Source organism: Vidua macroura, chromosome 1, assembly GCF_024509145.1.
Source record: "Vidua macroura isolate BioBank_ID:100142 chromosome 1, ASM2450914v1, whole genome shotgun sequence".
NCBI classification, from domain to species: Eukaryota; Metazoa; Chordata; class Aves; order Passeriformes; family Viduidae; genus Vidua; species Vidua macroura.
This window is the reverse complement of record NC_071571.1, coordinates 133,553,989-133,576,080: the sequence shown is the minus strand read 5'-3', so window position 1 is coordinate 133,576,080 and position 22,092 is coordinate 133,553,989. Positions and strand designations below refer to the sequence as shown.

The window sequence follows — 22,092 nt, the reverse complement described above, 5'->3', positions numbered from 1 at the left end:
GCAAGGTAAGTGGCCAGGTATGCTTCAGTGCTTTTGGAGTAGATGTGGGTAAGGATCTCAACTCAGGTGCCCAGGAGTCACAAAGATGTTAGTGTCAGTGCTTCCAGCCAGGTTCCCAGGATGCTCCAACAAGTCACAGAATCACAGAATAGTTGGGGTTGGAAGGGATTTCTGTAGTCCATCTGGTCTAATCCCCCTGCTCAAGTAGAGCAAATGAGAGTTGGTTGTCTAGGACCATGTCAAGGCAGCTTTTAAATATCTACAGGGATAGAGACTCCACAACCTCTCTGGGCAACCTACTCCAGTGCTTAGTCACAGAGTAAAAAGCATTCCTTGATTTCAGAGGGAACCTCCTGTGTTTTAGTGTGTGTCCACTTGCCTCTGGTCCTGTCATGGGCACCATTTAGAAGAGCCTGACTCCATCCTCTCTGCACCCCCTTCAGGTACTGGTACATACTGATACTCTCTCTCCTGGAGAGAGGTAGTAATACACACCACAACAACAGAAATATTATCTCATACATAGGAATATTTATTTTTTTTCCTTCTTAAAAATGTACAAAAAATAAAATAACTGTATTTACAGCTTATCAAACCCCTCTCCCAGTTGCAAGACTATTAAGTTACATGAGCTATATTCTGAATATAAAAGCACACTATTTATACATGAAGTTTCCTTGTTTGCCAGAAAGACGGCTTGTCACAATCTTTGGCACAAACATTCTTGTTTGTATCTTGTCTCAATTAATAGGAAATGGAAGAGCATATAAACATTTAATAACCTTTACATTTTATAAGTCATAAGATACTCCTTTCCAGTTCCACTTCAATCAATATACAGCATCTCTGACAGCTAGAGAGTTTAGATTTTACTAATTGTTTGAATTAATTTACATTTAAACAATTCATAGAATGAAAGAGAAAAATATATAAGAAAGACATTTGATCTCTGAATTCCATTGACCAAAAACTTTGTGAGAGAGGACACACATGAAAAAAACCATTCTTTTCTTTGTAGTTTACACTCAGTGTTAGAAATCCTCCAAAATGTCTTGATGGGGTTATCATCGTACATCCACAAATCTTCACTCAAGGGATGCACTTTATTTTGGAAATATCAGCACATGACTGTAAGAAAGAACTAGAATTTGAGAATTTGAATGGGATTTCATAATAAAACATCAAGTGGACGGATGAAGTGCCAAATCTGCAGCAGGAACCAAAATTAGAAGGCTGTTCTCCTTCTGTACATCTCTATCTAGAGTCTTTCAAAACATAACATCTACAGACACAGCACTGCTATAGCTCTTCATAGGGAAAATGCACTGAACAGCAAGCCACTCTTCAGGTTGCACTAGTCAAGATTCAAGATTGCTGTTTTGAAGAAGAGAAGGAAATGAGAATTTTGTTCCTTTAAATAAACAACCATAGCAGTGCCACAAAGAGACAAAAGGAGGCAAGGCAGATATTCCTGTCCTGTACTGAACAGTAGCCAAATCTTACTTCCATTTAACTCATAATATTTGGAAGATCCAGCATTAATCAATATTTTTTATCAAACAAAAGCAACATGCATATTTTAAACAATATACATGTAAGCACTGTGTACTCCTCAGGATATCTGAGTCAAGCAGGGCACAAGGCAGCCACTGCTTCATACCACTCTTGCCCCTTACTCATACCACTCTTGCCTCTTTCTCAGCACTCTGATGGGCTGATTTGGACCAACAAGGTGAACTCTGAGAGCTTGCAGCTTGCCACAACCAGCATCCAAGGTTCAGTGCTCCTCCAGCAGCTGATGCTATAAATACAACTGAAGGGGTGCAGCATGGATACTCAGTCTTAGTGCTTGTGATGCACCTGTATCTGGAGCAGAGAAACAAAGCCCTCAGACCCTGGCAGGTAAAGTTAAGGGTGATCATCCTTACCCAGCTCTAGCTGTTTTAAAATAATCTTACCACCAATGTAGTCACCTTCCTGATAACTTCATTGAGACTGTAAGAAGGAACTAAAGGCAGAAGTATTAGCTTTCTACTATCAGGAATTTGCACAATTTAAGATGTATTTAGAATAGCTTTCAGTTAATCTTGGAAGCAACTTTCCTTTTCTGGACAGTGGCAGACTGAAAGCTCCTAAAATGACAATGGAAAGATAGCTCCTTAAGCCCTAGTATTCCTGGAGCACTGCACTTCTCACTGATCCTACACCATTCCTCATCACAGGATGCTGCACCCAACAGATCTCAGCTCATCTCGACCCAAATGTAGGACAAAACCATCCCATTAACCTGAGTGCTGGTGCTGCCAGGACTACCTGTCCTTCTCTGTGAACTCTAAATTCTCTACTGGCCTTTCTTAATGCAGCACATTCCAACCCAGGCCAGCCCCAGGTATTACCTTGGACAGCAGGTTTGTTGGGGGCAGAACTAGGGCTCAACTCCTGCATACATTTACTCCTTTGCTTCACCTGCAGCTTCTGCCCAGACATCTTGACCAGCTGAGAGATCCCAGATGATATTCTGAGGATTCCAGACACCAACAGAGAAATACAAGAACTAACAGTATTGCTCACCAGTCCTGTGTGCTGATCCCAGTTCCTAATGCCTCTTGTCCAAACTGACCTCTTTTTTTCTTTAAGAAAAAAAGTATCTGGGATAAGTCAGCATAGACTTTTCATCTCTGTCTGAGCCAAAGAGAAACAAACTGAAACATCATAAATCTCTTATATTCCCATATTGTTTGCTCTTGAGCAGGGTAGCAAGAGCATCTTTGCTGGAGTGCATTTTTATATAAAATTAAGGAAATTACAACAGAACTCTGCATCAGAAGGGGAAAGAGTGCAAGACAAAAGAAAAGGGCAGGAGAAACATAGAATACACACTTCACTTTACAGGCATATGTGAATTCTGGGTATGTTAGTGCTGATGCTACCAGCCTGAACCTTTAATAGTTTCTGGTCCCACAGAAACCTTGACATGTACTTAACATTTCTTTAAAGGAAGAGATTTTAATGGGATGCTGCTGCTAATGAAGTTAAGAAAGTGTGCACGAACTTACAGGACAATTCATGCAGATATGGCTAAATCAGACTGATCAGTTATCCCAGCTACTTTGCTTGAATGTAAATAGCTCCACACAGCTCAAAACACTACATGAGCCATTAAACATGGCAGTGTTTCTCTCTGCCATTAACCACCAAATAATAAAGGTTGTGTGACTAAATGAGAAAAAGTTTTAGAAGGAAAAGAATAAACTCTAAAGGCTGCATGTAGGAAAGGACCCACACTTCTGTCTGTCACACAGGATCCATGTACAGTGCATAGAGAATAAAATGCAACTGAAACTCATGGAATTATATGCCAAGTGAGGAGCTCTTTACCACAGCCAGAGGAGCTGGAATGGAGAGAGAGAGATGGGGGGTTTGGATGTCATAGGGACATTCAGCCCTTGAGCCCCTTTCCTGGTATGATTTCAGCCTGCACAACTTTTATCTCTTCACAGAATTTGTAAGGCAGGTGTGGAATTTGATGGAATAACCATGTAGTTCATCTTGGGTTCAGATGCAGCCCTTGAGAGAGAGATCAATTTCCACTTCTCAGTTGTGGGATACTCAGTCTCCAGTGGAAAAATTGTTCCAGTTTTGATAAAATATTTACATCGAGCCCAGGCTTATACGTCACTCGAGTGTTCTAGGAATCACAACAGAATCATTCAATGGAAATACAAGAGCAAATACACTTAAAAGGAAGAGTTTGAAGTCCTGTTTCTTACAGTCTAGAGGAATGCCTTGATGCACAGGCTGCTGCAGAAAGAACCTTTTCACCACAGGTTTGAGAAAAGACCACTTTAGGAGCCTCTGCTTCATCAAAGGCAGACGACCAGGAAGAAGTCCCTTCTGTACCTCTTGGCAAACCAGGCAGCAGACATGTGGTGTCTCTTGGATTTTGTTACGGCTGGATGGGAGACTCAGGTATCTACAGCTGGGACTTGGGCACCTAAGGTGGGCCTTAGCCAGAGCATCCAAGACCCATGAGAGAGCCTGAGCCTGCTCTAATACTTCAATATACAATTATGAGAGCAAGGATGGAGCATATGAGTACAGATTCAGTTATCAGCTTCTTAGTACACACTCTTTAATAGATTGCAGCAATTTAATCCTCTAGAAAAGATTCTATTAAACCCTAAACCAAATACATACAAAAACATAGTGGCAGTAAACATGCCCACATACAGTAGTTAAAATATATTATTGCATATTATAAACATTATATACAAGGTTAAAATGGTTTCTTTTCCATTTACAAGTCCTCATTGCTACATGCTGAGAACTACCAGAGGTATTTGGCAAGACTATATGGTATAGAGAGATATAGATCAGTCTGAGCAAATGAACTGTCAGCCACTTTGCCCATTTTTAGCACTGCAACAGATTTTTAGCAATGACAGAGGCAACTACTGGTAAAGTGATTTATACCAGATTTCTGAAGTTAGACCTGCATAGTTACTGAAGGTGTTTTAGAATGAGCTTATCCACAGTGAAGTATGGATTAAAATGCTGCATTTCACATTTGCAGTGGGTCATCTGGTTACAAATCTGGGGGCTGGTAACTGCTTGTACACTAAAGAGTGAGGAACAATAAATAAGGGACCAGGTTAATGTGAATGGCCTTGTGCTTGACAAACCCAAGTCTATCTGCAGTGGGTGCACTTGTGCAGAATAGACAGTATTTTCAATGCAGTCTTGTAACAGTTTCTCTGATCAATGTCTGTCAAGTTAATGGGGAATCTGCTTTCCAAGAAGGATGAAATGCTGTGGTTCCTTACAAAAAGGCTCTGCCTGAGGCTAGATCTCTGTCAGTGTGATCTTGAAGCCTTCAACCATGCTCTCCATGTTCAGGATGAATGTGTCCTCGTTGGAGTAGTGCTCAATAATGTTGTCATCCATGTTTACCAGGATGCTGGTGACAAAGGCAGAAATCAATGTTTTTATGTACCAGGAAAATGAAAGGAAAAGCTATACACTCTGCCACATGTACTTGCTTCTCTACAACACAAAACCAGACTACAGCACATGCCAGTACAGGCTCTTTAGTAGGAATTATCATCAAGATCTGCCCTGTAGTCCCTTATAGTCTTTGGATTAGAGGCTGCTCCTTGCCAGAGCAGTTAAGGGACATGCCAATGCTGGGACGTTAACACACTTAGGCTACCCACAGATGAGCTGCACTTCAGATCCCTGGCAGACCCAGCTAGTTGGGGCTTCCCATGCCTGGTGGTGGCCCCCACAGGGCCACATCCATGCTACTCCTCAGGCACACCGTGTGAGCTGCTGCACCTCTGTGGTGTGAGCTGCTAACACAGGGAAGCAGTGTAGTTTGTGTTTTGCACACAGCTCACAGACTTAGAACTCAGCTTGGATGTGAGACTATCAACAATGACTATCACAAGTGTATATGAGTGTTTTACTCGCTCTTTACCTCTAAGTGTTTCTTCTGTCACTTAGAAAGACTTGAGAAGTTTCGCCTGTCTTCTCAAAAGCTAAAGAAATTCCCAGACAACAATGCCCTAAGCCAGTTACAGCTGAAAATAAATGACTGGTTTAAAATTATATTGCTACAATATTGTGGTTAAATAGAACTTTAAAAAACAGTTGAAGTGGAGAGATTTAGTTTTATGGCAAGGAGCAGAAGCCTAGCTATTCTAAAAGTCCAGCTGTGATGTTCATGTCTAAATTTATTCAGCTGAAACCCCTGCAGCAAACATTGTCTGCCTGTCTTTCAGAGTAAGACAGTGGCCTACTTCCTCCTAACACAGCAGGAAAACTCCACACTGCATTCACAGCAAAGGCAGCACCTCCCATGCTGGCCCTCCACGATGTTATTAAGCACATTGTCTACAAAACAGACTTTATCCACTTATCTGATCCACAAACCCTTCCTTCACACTAAGCTTATGAATACTGGTCAGACACAGTTTGGAGATCCATGTTTCCTCTTCTGCCATCCCTTACAGTCTCCATAGACATGAAGATTTCAAGCACGTGGCTATATCTCCTGAAGGAGTTTGTGCTGCCCATGTGCAGCATCATGAGGCCCCAAGTATAACTGAGATCTCTGAATACTTCTAAAGGATCCTGAAATAGATCCTTAGTTAGTTAGGTAACTAACTTACCCCTTTTTACTCTTCTTATAAAGTTTTGCAATCTTTTCAACTGGCAGTCCATATTTCTCAGAGATCTGAAATAATAAAAATAAAAGAAATATCACTAAAGATGAATGAGAAATACAAAAACATCTTACCTTACATAAGACATTAAAACAAATCTCTGCAAACTTTGACAGGATAGCTATACAGAAAAGTCTGTCACAACCATATCATGCTTTCATTTAAGGATGACTTGGGGAGCAAGAATCCTGAACAGCTTAATCAAAACCCACAATTGTCTCCATCCAGAAACTCAGATACTATAGTTTTTATAGGGTGGGAGTCATCAGAACTGCCCCAGCATCTCCTAGTGCTCTGTTCAAGGAGTTAGTGCTCTTCCCAGCTTCAGATTTTACTAGGGAATTTCAATCTGATCTTTCTGTTGTTTCTTAATCTGATTTTTGGGCTCATAGAAGCAAAGGCTTCTCCCACCAGGCAGAAGGCAGACACATGACAACCCAAGAGGAGCTGATGGACCAATGGAACAACAAAAACATACACATTTCTATTTCTCAAAGATAATTCAAAGTTTATTAAGCTAACAGGACTCTCCATGGTGGTACTTTTGTCTGAAGAGTATCTTCAAGGTACCTGTTATAGTGGGAGGGCTACCAACATCAAACACACGGGACTAAGAAGCTTCTGTATTATTAGGAAGGTAACTCAGTCTAGTTACTACAGTAGCAAAATGAAAATACTATTTGGCTCACAAAACATTATCTGATAACAAGATGAGATGTCACAGAGAAGTGTGTTATCAAGGTAAAGGACTTGTAAAATAACCTTCTTACTAAAGCAACTAAAACAATAAAGCAGAAAATACAGTGAAACTTTAGGAGAAAGAACTACTTAGCTGACAAATTACCCATGCCAACAAGTACTTCACTGGGATGCTTTGGCATTGCTTTGCAGCCCTGTACTAGTAACTTTTTTGGATGTCTATTCTGCAGTGACTCTGTGGTGAGCTTATGAAGATGGTGTCCCTGGGCTGTTCATCTGAGCCAGGTTTGCTTTCCAAAGTATGATTCTTCTTTGAGGAAACAGGTCTCACAGTTCATACTTTAGAAGAAGATTGTCCCAAAAGGCAAAATAGTTACAGAAAAAAGACTTTTTTTCTCCCCAGTGATTAATGTTCTGTGGTGTTCTACTGCCAAGCAAAGTAAGATTCCATCTCTTCCCAAGTGAAATGAAGTTGCAGCTAAATAGCTGACTACTTATCTTCTGCATTAGAGAACTGAAATGCATAATTAAAAATCCATTTTAAGACTGGCAAACATCAGGCACTGTAAAATCCTTTCTTTGTGTTTGCATTCAGAGTTCTGTTGAGAAAAGGTATTTTAGGGAAGTACATTAAAGCAATTATCACAAAAGAGAAAATGGAATGGATAAACTCAGCACTGAGGACAGATTCAAAGAGCTACATGTTGAACACCAAGCATGGCTCCCATCCAGACAGACAAGATTCTCTGAAAGAGAGAATTAATTAGCCCATACTTTTCTATATCACCTATAATAGTATAAATGTCATCTTAGCCCAGATGCAATTTTGTACTTAAAAACTATCCCTAATAATGCATAAGGGTATCAGCTTGACTGGCATTCTATAGCATAACTCCAAGATTCTGAAGAACCAATAAAACTTCTCTTACACTGAAAACAGTGTCCTCTGACTATTAGCATACATCACTGGCTAACAGAAAGGGGAGTAACTGATGAGGTACAATAGACCCATCCACTCCCTAAGTTTTTCACCTAAAAAGCTGAATTCAGGTGGTATTTGCTACTACAGTTTCGCTTGCACCAGAATGTTTCACTGTTCTTTCACTCGTTACTATCCTCCGGCTTTGCTTATCATGAAGAGAATGACATCAGATAAACAATCTGATGTTGAATTTTTGTATCTGTATTTCTGTTGTACCCCTAACTTTAAGTTTTCATGTAAAGCAATAATAAAAATGGCCCCATTTCATCAGACAGTTGAAAAAATCCTTTGTAACAGGCATTGGAGAAAAACTGGCAACCCAAAACTGCAGGAAGTGTCACAAGTGTGTGTGAACATGGGGAAACAATCTCCCTCTCTGGGTTGTTAATTCTGAAGCCCAGTGATATTGTAAAGATCAGCACTTGAAGACACTTTTCACTGACTCCATGCAAATAAACAAGCAGAGGAAAACATTTCTTGCCAAGGAGGCTTAATAGCAGCTAATATACAGCATTCTGCACATTCCAGCATAAATCTTCCCTAGGATATTTGGCATGCCTAACACTCATGCATTCCAAATGTTGCTCAAAGCAGTTTGGGACTCTGGGACATCACTTCCTACATAAACTATGAGAGGTTGGGCTGAGAAAGCCTTGCCTGTCACACTGCCTATGACAGGTGTAGGATTTATATAACATGCAGGGATTAGTGAGCTTTGCAAAAGACTTCCAGCTGACTGAATAAGCACATTTCTCAGGAACCCCTGGGATTCAATCAATTATACCAAACAGCAAGCTGTGGAAGCAAGGCTTAAAGTGGGGGTATGGGAGAGCCTCCCCCTCACAGTCTCTAGTACAAATGTGCTAAGTCCTGCCGCAGAATTGGAGAAAGCACAGAGTGAGCATCTGCTAGGGCATCTCACTTAACACCCTCTTCTCAGAGTGCTTGCTGCCAGCACAGGGGACCACCACTTACTGCCAACTTCCATACAAAATGACAGGATTTCTTACCTGAACCCAAGCAGGCTACAATAAATTTTTAAAAGGTGTCATTATTTGGAGGAATATTTTTCCTTATCATCTCCATGGTCCATTTGTCAATCTTCTGAGCAGAGATTTCTTTCTCTTAGGATGCCTGAAGCAGTGTGACAGCCTTCCAAGTGGCACTGAAATAGTTGTCTGGGTGTCCCTTTGGGCTGCAGTCCCCTGGCATGGTAAGTTTGTCTGATTGCACAAGCCACCAGAAATGCTCTCTGCTGGAGTCAGGAAACCAGAAAGGGCAATATCTGGGTGGGTCCAGGCATGTAGGAGAACACCTTTGCCAGCTTATTTCTCTTAAATGGTCTAGTCTGTTGCCCTAGCCTGGCTGGAAGATCACATATATAGGCAGGTATCTAATAGTCTATCTAGCTCTGTTGAATTCAGATGTTAGCTTTTAATTATTGAAAGACTTTGGCAGATGCTTGAATTTCCCAATTTGAACTGCCTTCTGTAATTTGAATAAATATGTAATTTGCATAATGTAACACTGAGGTACCTACTGAGATCCACAGTTATCCTGACTTTGGATCAGGCTGAAATCAGGATGTAGAGCTGGTCAGTAACCACATATGTGTGATGTTTTACTATTTTCCCTTGATCAAGGCTGATTAGTGAAAACCAAACATCTGAGTCGCTTCCTGACACATGCTGCATTTCTGAAACCCAAACCCCAAAATTTGCCAGAAGAAAGATATCTGAAAAGGAATCTAATTGTTAATTTGGAATGAGGGTATATATAAGAATAAAATAAACACATGATCTGAGAAAACCAAATCATTAATAACAGAAAGTTAGGGGCAAAGTCAAAGATCAGGAATAGTGACTAACAAAAAAAAAATTAAAATCTATAAACAGAGAAGGAGGGTATGACTGAGGATCACTGGAGCTCCCTTTCAGATCTGGGGTTCTGTAATACTCAGAGGCTCAGTTCCTAAATTCTTAATACTGAGAATAGAATGAAGCATTTAGGATACACACAATTACAAAATTACATGATTTGCTGCAATGACTGTAGAGAGAATATTTAAGAATAGGCAGTTTGACAGATTTTTGGCATTGTTTTATCCACAATATCCTACCAAAGAGAATTAAAATTTTCTGAATGTGTTCCTTCCAGTGAACTGAGACATTTTACAACAGATCAGATTTCTCTGGTGCCGAAAACATGCCAGTGAGTCAGCAGCTGCACTGACTGAGGTATGCAGAAACCCTTCCTGCTTCTGCACCAGCTTTGTTTTTGTTACATGGTGGCTGGAGAACAGGCATGGAGAGGCACAGACTACTGGAAATAAAATATTCATGCTAGCTTGAACAGTTATAGAAGGATTATAACATACTTTTACCTTCCATACAAAGACAAGATGAAATCGTGTTGCAGCTAACCATGAATCAGACTGCTGCCTCTTCAAGCAAAGCCTGGTTTTTGTTATCCATGTGCTCTGCCTGACAGCTGAGCTGCAGTCACAGCTAACAAACAGCATCGGCAGAAGCACAGACAGGACAACCTTAGCGTGCCACTGACTCTTCTCAGAGATACCCTCATCTAAAGAGGTGCTCTAAGCAACTTCACTAACCCACAAATCTTTTTCTGCCTTCTGCTACTGGCCAAATATTGACCAAATAACTCAATCTTTACTGCATTAAAAGTGTTCAGTAAATGCAACAAGATACTGGGACAGTTTTAAGAGAGTATAAATATACACACTTCTAGCACTTGGCTGAGTTCTCTAGGGGCACTTTCATCCATTTCCTTCTTCTCCCCTACACATAAACAAGGCTGGAAATCAACTCAGTATCCTACATGTCAATCTCACATTCCTCCACTGAAGCAGTGAGACACATGATTATTTCTTAACTCTTCCCTTACCAAATTTCATGAGCCATCAGCTCATATAAACAGGATTAAACATGGAAATAGCAACTCTTGTGATGACAGCTAATGGCTAAAAAGCAAAAACTCAAGCAGCAAAGAGGCAACTGGTAGGTAGGTCACGCTGTAAGTGAGGACTACAGAAGGAATTTGAGACAACATATGAATGACAAGTCTGCACTGGCTCAGCACCTGCCTCCTACATGCTGAACAGCAATTGCACAAAGGCCATATGAAATTCCCACAGAAACAGAGCATCCTTTGGCCCCTTCTTGGAAACCAGGCTGGGAATGTACTGACAAGCATTGCAGGAAAAGATTCAACAGGCTCTGAACTATCTGTTCAGAAAGTTTCAGAAAATGAAGCTTGCACCTCTCTCCTTCCCTGACACTGGTTAACTAGTGCTATTCCTCAAAGTTCAAGTCTCCAATAATTAGCTCTGAGATGCTGTTTAAACCCAATAAACTTGCTGACAACACTGAATTAGGAAAATGCCAGCATTTCAGAGCTCCAGAAAGCCTTTAAGAAATGCTTTAAATGCAGTTGAGAATAATTTCATCTTTCTATTATGGTTTATCTCAATAATACATGGAAAGCCTCAAGATTTTCTTGCCAAGAAAGACATACAATGTGAGGACATTGGATACTTACAGCTTCCATTAGCCCTTTTACTGTGGGTGATTTCAGCATCAAAGCATCAAACACCTCATCTGTCTCCTTCCTCACATACAAAAGCACTGAAATAGAAAAAAAAAAATCAAACTCGGAGCAGGTTCAGTCAATTGCACAAATTAAATACCCCACACTGAATAGAAAAACAAATATTAATCTATGACAGATAAAATGAAGCACTGAAGATGGTTTGCACTTAAAGATGTACCTTTAATATCACCAGTGATCTAGACATGGACAATACATCATAGCTGCATTGAAAATTCAGCAAATTTAACCTAATGTGAAGAATCTCTATCTTCCAGAATCTAAATCTCCATTTACAGAAAGAAGATAAAAAGCAGTGGGGTCTTGTCCCTTGGTTATAGGGCAAAACACACAATCTAAGTCTTCTTAAACCTTTGTCTTGGCTTGTACCTCTCCAGGTTTCATCTAAAAGGCTGGGAAAGGACATTCAAAAAAGGCAAGTCTGGGCTGCCTTTAGCTGTGCCTTTGGGAGCAAAATCAAAGACAAGGTAAAGAAATAGCTGTCACTGACATTACCACGCAGATGACTACAAATGGCCTGACCAGCATAAAAATAAACACTGGGAAAAATGAGTTCAAAGTAATTTGAGACTTTACAGGGAAGCCATTCAAGAGCACAGCTGTCAGGCAGGCATTTACCAGTATGCCCACCTGCTTAGGTACCCAAATGCCATTTTGTTCCTCTTCCTCCCTCAGATGTTAGCTGCTAGCTTTTGTTTTCTTCACACTTGTACAGGTAAAAGGAGGAACCTTGCTATAACATGGCAGAAGCAAAGCATATAGGCATAGACACTAGAAAACTATTTTAGGCATCTTCTCACATGACTGATAAATAGCAGATTAAATAAGGTGTTCTGCAATTTATTTTGTTTCCTAAATGAACTGCCTTTTCAAATAGCACTGCTGCACATGAGGTACAAACACACATGCACTGTGATGTCTGTGTGACAAATTACATCGATAACCTTTTTTTTTTTTTTTTGGTAGACAGAAAAGGGCATCTTTTGAAACTACATATTCTCATGGTCCAAGGGATATCTTCACCATGTAACTCAATAGATGACACTCGTTCATTTGTGGAGAATTGTAGCTTCTTTGCCCAGGTTTTGAAGCGACTGGAAAGAAATAATGGGTAGCTCCATCCCTTCACTTGGCCTACAAACCAAACATGCAGGACAATGTTGGGTTTTTTTGCATCTTCAATTCAGAAATATGAGCCACAAAACTGCTACCACAGCATGCAGAGTCACACCCTTTTCACTTATATTTTGGCAACTCTTTGGGGCCTGGCCTGAGAACATCCTTTTAATGGAGCTAGAAGCCAAGACAACTTTGGGTCACAACGTAAACTATCAAAATGTAAAAGAAAAAAAAAATCCCACACCAGGAGTTAAATTTTACCATGCCTGATATGTTTAATCGCATGAACAAGCACTCACTCAATGCGCTGATTTTACCAGTACTAAAACTTATATTAATTTAGTAAACATTTTCCTTGTGACTAGAGGGTTGTCCTGTAACTCCTGGCTTTACAAACATCTGGAACTCTGCCAGCCTTAACAATCACAAATATATCTGAAAGGAGAAAAAAAAAATCACTTGGTTCAAGGTTAAACCTGGGTACATTACACAATCCCAGTGCTGAGCTTTACATCTCTGTTGTGCCTGGTGTGCCAGGCAACATTATACACACAGAGAGACAGGATTAGTAAGCACAAGGGGGGCTATTAGGGTTTTTTTTACCCTGACAGGTGTGAAACTCCTGGCTTTGATTCAGTAGAGCACTTCTCCACAAATGACTTGTGGTGACAATGATGCCTTAGGAAGTCCCTGTCTCATCCCTGCCCTTACACCCTCTTATTTTGGCTAGTCTCAACAAGTTTTCCTGGATCACAAACTCTCTCAAACAGCAGATGTGAGTGAAAAAACAACCCTTTTTTTGAGTTATTCTTCAGACAGATCAGATCCCTGCCTCAGTGTACAATGCAGCCCCACCAGCCTTCATGCTGGCAGAGCAGCAGAGAGACAGCCGCAGCAGGAGGCACAGGCAGAGGGGAGGGAAAAGGGCTGCAAAGGCTCCACTGGGCTCAGCAGCAGCATTGCCACTGAATGACTGTGACCATGTAACACAACTCATGTCCTCTGATTCTACTGTCATCACATTCACAGCATCTAGATGGGATCTCTCTAATGGTACAAATCACAAGATTTGGAGGGGAACAAGGGGGAAATATTGTACAAGGTAATGAGCTATTTTTGCCTGAAAGTTACAAGATAAATCCAAATTTGTCTGATCTACTCCCTGGTCTTAGTCCTTAACCTTCTTGTCAGCACTGAAAACTACTGCAGACCTTTATATTCGTTAGATGTTAAAAATAATTGCAAAAGATGGGGGGAGATAAATTTGTCTTTAGTTACTTAAGAAATAGCCCCAACAAACCAAATTGCAGAGGGGCAAACAGCCTTTGCTCAAGGCAAGGGATGTTGTTGCACCAGTGAGACTTTTGGAAGCCAGGCCACCGAATTGAGGATTTATGTGTGAATGCAGAAGAACAATGTTAGATACTTCTTCTAAAATTGTTAACAACAACATACATGAGGAAAAATGAAACTAAGGGCACAATGAGTCAGTAAGACTTGGGGCATTAGGAAGGTCTGAGCCTGGGCACTACCAGCGCTGTGACTGGCACCCTATGAACATGACTACAGTCTCTGTTAAGTAGTCTCTGGATAAAGATGTGGTACATCTTAGTCAAGGAAAGAAGGGCTGGTAGCTGAATTTAGCTTTCCTTTCTCACATTTGGAGTTTTCGTTATTGCCCAGGCACAAATTCCCTTGGATGGCTTTCAACCCCCTGACTGTTATGAATCCAAAATGTTACAGAGTAGTTTAACATGACTTTCCTAAGAGACAAAAGCTACACAAAAAAATTACTTTCTTGAAACAGAGAACTACAGGACTGGAAATCCACCTGATCTATAATTCAGCTGCTGGATTTATAATTATTGGGAAACTCCCTATGAAATCTGAAAGGGAAAGTGATTTGAAAACTTACTGAGAACTCAAAACAGGAAAAAGCCAAGTCTAGCCAAGTAACTAGCTGTGATGCACATTTGGTACAGATTAACATACTTCACATTTCTTTGTTGGGCACTTTGACTTCCTGGAGAGGTCAAGGAGATGAAAGAATAATTCAAAAAGAGGGAGCTACCTGAGTGAGAATATGAACCATGCTTGCAAGTCCCTTCAGACCTGTTCTCTTGAAGGCTACCCCTTAATATTTTTACTTTAACAGACAGTGTTACAAGTAGGTCCAGAAGGCAGGGGTGAGGTCACACACTTCCACTTCAGTCCTTCAGTGGAGCTTGGACACCTCACTGGCTTGCTATTTACCTGCACTTCTCTGCTAATAAGACACCTTGGGATTACATTGCTTTTAATGTATATTTTAATGTATATTTTGATATAATGTACATATCAGACCTGCTCCCTCTCAAACATTACACCTGCACCCCATCTACACCTGCTCTCTAGGAGTTATTGATTCTGCTGTACCAAATAAATCTTGAGAAAAGAAGCTTCTAATATGACAACGCTGGGGAAAAAAACCAAAACATTTTAATACCCAGTGAATTCTCTGGCAAAGACAGAGTTATCAAATGGGTAGATTCAGCTGAGCTGCACGCCATCAGCACGATCCCAGATGCAAGGTTCCGGATGGCAGGAAGTTCTCCAGGGCAAAGGCCACACTGGAAAAGCCTTGGCCTCCAGCCAGCATAGTCCAAGATGAGAGAAACACTGAACAGGAAGGGGATGTGAAGAGAGCATCCTCCAGCTTCTCTGGTTCTGTGCCTCTCCTGGATTTAATAATTTTACACAGTTTTGCCACCAGCTAAATTTTTTTTTTCTTTCTAATCTTACACTTGATATGCTTGCAAGTCCTGAATGATATCAAAACTAATGACAGCAAAGGACAGGAATAATCAAAGCAAACCAATACCTCCTTGCAGGCAACTTCCTATGCTTCCAGCTGGGAAACCCAGGTGAAATTGTAGGAAATGACAGTTCTTTATGTAGCCCTCATGGCTGTCATCTTCTGCTTGATAGTGCCCTGATAATGTGAATTTGGCCAAGGTCTTGAGTCAACCAAATGCAAGTCCATGGTCAGTGCTAACCTCAGATATTACATTTAAGATTTAACTAAAGTACTCATATGTTCACATTTATTTAAAGAAGGTATCAGTCTCCATCCTATAATCTTCTATGCTTGCCCTGGTTCAAGCAGACCACCCTAACCAACAGAGAAATTTTGCAAATGCAGGCTTGTGGGAAATCATTTCTATAAAGTTCAACTGCAACTGTAATAATACCCACCTGGGCAGTAAAAATAGTTAAGGGAAACAAACCCTTAAAGAATTCAGTTATATCTGCTGGAAGATGTCTCTCCATGTCTTATATTTCTAATAAGGTAGGAAATTTCTGATTTTATTCCACCCAATCTCAGTCTGCAGTCAGCAGGAGCTTGCCTGTTAAGGTCTCTGTATTTAACTCAATGCATCTTGCATATTTGCTTGTGATCCCAAATAGAACAGAAAAGATGAGCAAAAGTTAAAAATAGACCATCACATATTTGCTACTAGAACTTTCATAAACTTTGTAGCTTGGCAAAGAACCAAGAAACTTCCTGAGTTTTTTTCTATACACTTGTGTCCTGATCCCTTCTTGAGAAAGCACAGTCCTTTTTGTTGTCTTTTAAGTAATTTTTAGCATTTGTTAAAATGCCTCCTTATAGACTGCAGATGCAAAGATCTCTTCTTCCATCTACCCATATTTGCACTAGCATCCTACAACTGACTTTGTCCAAACCACACCTGCTCTTCCCACCTTGAGGGTTTGAGTCCCACAGAATGATTTTTAACTGCTAAGAATTGATTGTTACCTCTTTTCAGACCTTCTTCTTTGATTTGTTTCAAAGGGGAAGGACCAAACTCCTCCTCCACAGGCCGGAACATCCTTTTGACCAGGACACTGCTACTAGAATACACAGAACAGGGACCATGTCACAGTAAAAGTGTGCTCACAGAAGTAAAGGAGACAACAGCAACAGTCATGACACACTTTGTAATCTGGCAAAAACACCCACTAGCTACCCAAGTAGCACCAAAAGCAGAAACTGCAAGGACTTAGCTTTTGATACTTATCTGGATTATCCAGGCCTCTTAAATTGCTGAGTCTGACTGGCTGGGACAGGTGACAGCAAAATATGTTCCAATGTTACACGCTAATTTGAAAACCCCGAAGGCCCTTAACTGTTTAAATATTGAGGGAAGGGGGGTGGTTATTGCTTGATGCAATAAAGTCCTTTGTTTCTCAAATTCCACTGTGAGCCTTATGAAAAGCACTAGTTTCAAAAAGAAATAAAAAGGGCCTCATGTTTTCAAGTCAGTGTTGACTGCAGGTGCTTGGCCAGTCCCCACCACAGGTCAGTTTTTTGCAGGTTTATGGGAGTGTAGTTATGTTACTCCAGCATCTCAGACTTGAGGGTGTTCACTTGGGGATTCAAGCAACTTACAAAAGTATGGGGCTGACACATAATGCAGGCTGAAGTTCAGCAGCCCATATTAAAACCCTTATTTCATGGCACCTCTAACTATTAGAAGGACTTTCATCAATTCTTGCAGTCCCTCCAAAGTCAGATAGGGGGGTAGTCCCATTTCCAACCTTTGTCCTTCCCAGGTTCTCTCTTCTTTCTGCCTTTCTCTTCTGGCACTTGGCCATTCTCTCTGCAGTTCATGTATTTGTTGCATACACGTGTGTGCACTGCTAAACAGCTTTCAGGAATGTAGTAAAATTCAGTGCTTCAACAAAAAATTCCTGGTTTTTAAATTATTTGAGAACCCTCATGCTTACAGAGATGGCACTTCATTGCCAAATATATTGTTCTCTCCCTGTATCAAACCTTAGGGCTCTTTTACTTGGAAATGTATTTAAATACAGACATAAAAAGCAAACAGTTTACATGGGAGAACATGAGGGAAGGGGAAGAAAGGGGTCAGTTTTATCTGATTTTGTATCAACTTTCTATGAGTTTAAACTGTTAACTGCAAAGCTTGTGAAACAATAAATATCTTACCCTTCTCTCTCGTCATCTGTATTATAGTAAACCTAGAAGAAGGGAAATAAAAATCAATTATTCCCAAAACTCAGACACTTGCTTAACAGAATAACTTCAAAAGGGAGAAAAGACAAGTGTTTTGCAGTTTGTCATATGTTAAAAATCCTTTTCCTCCTATAAAACACAAACACTTCTGGTTCTAACTGTCATCTAGAAGCAGCATGGCTTAGAGAAACTGCTGTTGAATATCATCTACTGGAAATATATCAAAGTTTATTTGAGAGATATTACCCTCTTCCCTGCTTTATATCATTTTCCCAATTATTTTACAATCCTCTCAATCAGATTGCTACTCACCTAAATAACCCCTAATACAGTTTAAGCCACAACACTCAAAAGCTTTTGTATATATTTAATACTGTCTGAAAATCTAATTAAACTATAAAGAACAAGATTAAACTACAGGCCTAATGGAAATACAATTACTAAAGGTACAGCTGAACATTTTTTGCACAGGCTGTGGGCAGAAGCCCAAGCCCAGTTTTGTGTAAATCCACACAGCTCAGAGTCACCGGGACTGAATTTACAACAGCAGCAAATGCAGCTGACAGTAGCAGGGGAGGTATAAAATCAGTCTGTTGTGCAACACTTTACAGAACAGTCAGCCAAACTCCTCACAACGTGCCCACACTGCACGTCTGCACCAAAGTGCACCAGCCCTGCAGCTGCTGAGCTGCAGTGCAAGTGCAGGGCAGAGGCACGGGGCACCGCAGCCACTTCTGCTGGGCTGGGCAGGGCAGGGCAGGCAGGTCTCCAGCACTGAGGCTGGCAAGACACTCAGAGCACCCTCAGCTCTCACTGGGAGCCTTCACTTCTGAATCTGTGCAATGAAAATAGCTCAGAGGTGTGTGTGTGTGTAAAACTGAGGTGTGTAAAAATAAGTTACAGCAATAAAAAACATTTTTGAAACAAATCCACATTTTGGTTTGAAAGCCATGAGGACAGAAGGTACCCAACACTGATATGTGAGTGGGCATCTTTCCAGTTTGGGAGAGTAAGCCAGTGACAGCTGTGATTACAACGTCCATGCTCTTTGTGCTTTGCTCAACCACAATTCTTACTGCTTCAAAATAATTGATAATTCCAACACTCAGTTTCATTTAATCTTCATAATTTTAGTATTTTTCAGCAAGATGCATATTACATTTTCTAACCAACAATTTGTGTTTATAAACACATGCATAATGGTCTCATTCTACTCCCTGAGATGTTAATATATAACATGTTCATAGTAAAAAAGTTGTCAGAGCTGATCTTCCAGTTCAGGTTTTCAACTTCCCAGCAGGCAATAAAATAGAAAAGAGCCAAGTCAGGAAAGACTTCCTTATGTTTACTAGTGATAATAGCTGCCAATACTGAGTATTTACATTAGTATGATGGAGTTTTACTTAGAAGAGTGAAAATATTTTTTTCAAGGAATTTCCAGATCTTTAGGTGATGCCAACAGAAAATGGGTAGTGGTGTTTAGTGACCCTACTCTTGAGGTTTCTACACGTGTAGAAAGAGCTTGGTATTTTTCAGCTGTGACAGGGAGGGGGATCTCTGCTACCACAAGGTGGCACTTCATTTCACCAAGCCAAAGAGTGCACTCAAAATCAGATTGTGTTTCAGTCACAAATTAACATTATACTTAAAAGCAAAAGAATAAGAGAACTGTAACAAAACCAAACTAGTCAGTTGTCAAAGAAGTATAAACTCCTTTGCACCCAGAACTCAGAAAAGTACTTGCCTCTTGTAAAGTCTTCTAGAAGTGATGCGCCAAAACTGCATTTACCAAAATGAGAGCTGAAACAAGTGGCCTCCAGGAACAGTGATTTATTTCCCTACAACCTGCCCCAGAGCAGAGGCAGCCAGGTGGCAAGTGGGCACCTGCTCATCTCATTATTTCCTACCTGTCCAGTTCTTTGTAGGTTTCCAAAGTGAACATCTGGTATGAAGAGAACTGGCTGGGAATCCAGGTCAGCCATTGTTTTGAAGAAGGTGATATCACTCTTTTTCTGCAGAGGGAGTGCACTCAACTTCCCTTCAGCTGCTAGGTGGATCACAAAGCACAGATTTGTGAAAGGAGGCATGTTAAGCCTGACTTAGCCCCAGACCAGAAAGGCCCACTTCACTCACCATTATTACACGAGGCTTGGGATGCCTGGCCTTTGCCTTTCTTCCTGTTCTGCTTTCTCTCTTCATCTCGGATTTTCCTTTCTGCTCCCTGATGCAAAAAAGACAACCCACAGATATTACCCAAAGAGGAGCCACTGTGAGCACTGTACTCTGCAATGCCTGGAAATACAGCATCAGACACACAGAATGCTAAAAGAGAAACTGGTTATTTCATTGAAGACAGATCTGCCCAGTCTGTTGGGAAGGTACCAGGCTTTGCATGGATCACCTGTGCCTGAGACTCAGTTGGCACATCCAGTAGCTCCCAGGGCTGCAGACAGCAAGGGGAACATATCCACATGTTGGTTTGGAGGAGCCAGGACAGGCAGTGTGCAGTCTGTAGCAGGACTGATGCCAGCACAAATTGTGCAAAAGGCATCCCCAGCCCAGTGTCTGCAATGGACAGAGTGCTCAGGCCAAACATTTTGTGTATGTAATGGCATAAAATACCTGCAGGATTGCTATCATTTTATATAATGTCTGTGCCAAGATCTTCCATAAACTCTCCTCCAGCCACTTTGTCTGGGGGTGGCATTGCTCCACTATAGCCAGCTGTGCAGAGCCTTTGAGAACTGATAGTCCAAAAAGGCTGTGCTGACAGCTTGCCAACATTGCAAGGGTTCCTACAGAAAAATACAGCCATTTCAATCCAGGAGAAGTTCTCCAGAAATAGGAAAGCAATGTAACACTGCCCTATTAGGCACCAGGAACTCCTGGGAAGTTGCAGGCTTCTGTTATGTAAATACACTCTCAACAAGTTTAAAAAATAAAACTTGTTATTGACATAAAAAGCAGCAACACCTCCTTTGAAGTTCTCCTAATTTACTTTATAAATAATACCTATCATATTGTGAAGGGTAATGAAGATCCATATGCTCCCAGACAGTTGGCATGCAAGATTACAGAATTTTTTTCCAAATTAAAATTAGAAGTTTCTTGAATAGAAAGGGAGAGGAGGCACATAAGGAAAGCAAAAAACACCCACTCAAGATGGCAAAATTCACACATGAGTCAATGAACCATGTTTAGAAAGAGTGCAAGAAAAGATGTACTCCTGGCTGTGATCTATCAGTAGATTTCCAGAGGCTGAAAGAGCTGGAGGAAGAAATAGCTCTTCAGGAAAACACGAATGTGTCAAACAGAAACACTGCCTCCAGACCAGGTCCCAGTCCAGTTGTCACTCACCAACCTCAACCACAGAAGCCAAGGGATTCAGAATTGTGCACTTATCAAAATTGTTTCTAGAGGTACTTTTGTAACTTTTAATGCCACCTGTTCTTTCTATGAAAGGAGCAAAAATACACATAACAGCCACTTTTAAACAAAAAGCACATCCTGAGAAACCTGTGCTGCACAAAGAGCTCTATCAGGTGGCCACAGCCCTACCTACCATTCAGTGCTGCCACTCTGCTGCTCACAGGGAACAGGATGAACCACCAAAGTATTTCATACACAGCAGCAAGTGTGAATTTCCTCTCAGGAAAGCAGAAACTGAGGAGGAGTCAGCCTTTTATACATACTTTAAAAAATATATGTTTTACTGATTTTCTGTAATATTCTTTGTAACCATGAACTTGGTGACGCTTCACAGCTTTCTCTTCATTCGTTCATTCAAAGCAACACACCCCAAGATCTCTGAGGTGCAGGCAGTCCCTGAGCTGGGCAGTCATTCCCATCCACCAGTGCTTATTTGTGCCACAGCCACTTCACAAACGTGGCAACTGCAATACCCACAAAACTACCCACCAGCCCTTTTGAGCTTGGAGCAGCCCACACAGCACATGGCAGGGGCCAGCCAAGCCTACAGGATGAATGTCACAGTCACAGGGACGAGACCACAAAATGATTTTTGCATACTAGAGCATTTCTGCTGCATTGTTTTGACAGCTGGGCCATCTGACACATACATAATAAACCACAGTTTGCACCTCTCTTCAGGACAGAAGAAATTACCCTCCTACAGGGGACTATAAACTATGCTGTGACCAGTGAAATAATGAAATGAGTTCATAATTTTTCCATTGATATCTGGGCTTTGTATAAATGTAAGAAGTACTTCTGCTACTAATCATTAACAAAATGCAGCCTACAAATTTCACCTGATTCAAAGTATTTTCTTCCTGATCCTTCAACTCATTTAAACTGAAGTCTTGCATTCTAGCTCCAGCCTGACAAAGCCCATGCCCTCATAAGGACCACTCCCATCACCACTCTGATGCTCATGTGTACACTTGCTTCTAGTTCCA

General features: G+C 40.9%; 1 protein-coding gene across 1 annotated transcript in view; it reads right to left on the bottom strand.

Moving 5' to 3' along the window:
- Positions 1-509: 509 nt before the first annotated feature.
- GRHL2 (grainyhead like transcription factor 2) overlaps positions 510-22,092 on the bottom strand; it is a 64,820-nt gene continuing 43,237 nt past the window's right edge. Inside the window, exons 10-16 of the mRNA XM_053974951.1 lie at positions 19,808-19,895; positions 19,582-19,718; positions 17,648-17,679; positions 16,454-16,548; positions 11,467-11,552; positions 6,171-6,235; positions 510-4,957 (exon numbers count right to left, since the gene is read on the bottom strand). Of these exons, the coding sequence (XP_053830926.1) occupies positions 4,843-4,957; positions 6,171-6,235; positions 11,467-11,552; positions 16,454-16,548; positions 17,648-17,679; positions 19,582-19,718; positions 19,808-19,895 (618 nt within the window). The 3' untranslated portion in view covers positions 510-4,842. The remainder of the gene's footprint in view (positions 4,958-6,170; positions 6,236-11,466; positions 11,553-16,453; positions 16,549-17,647; positions 17,680-19,581; positions 19,719-19,807; positions 19,896-22,092) is intronic.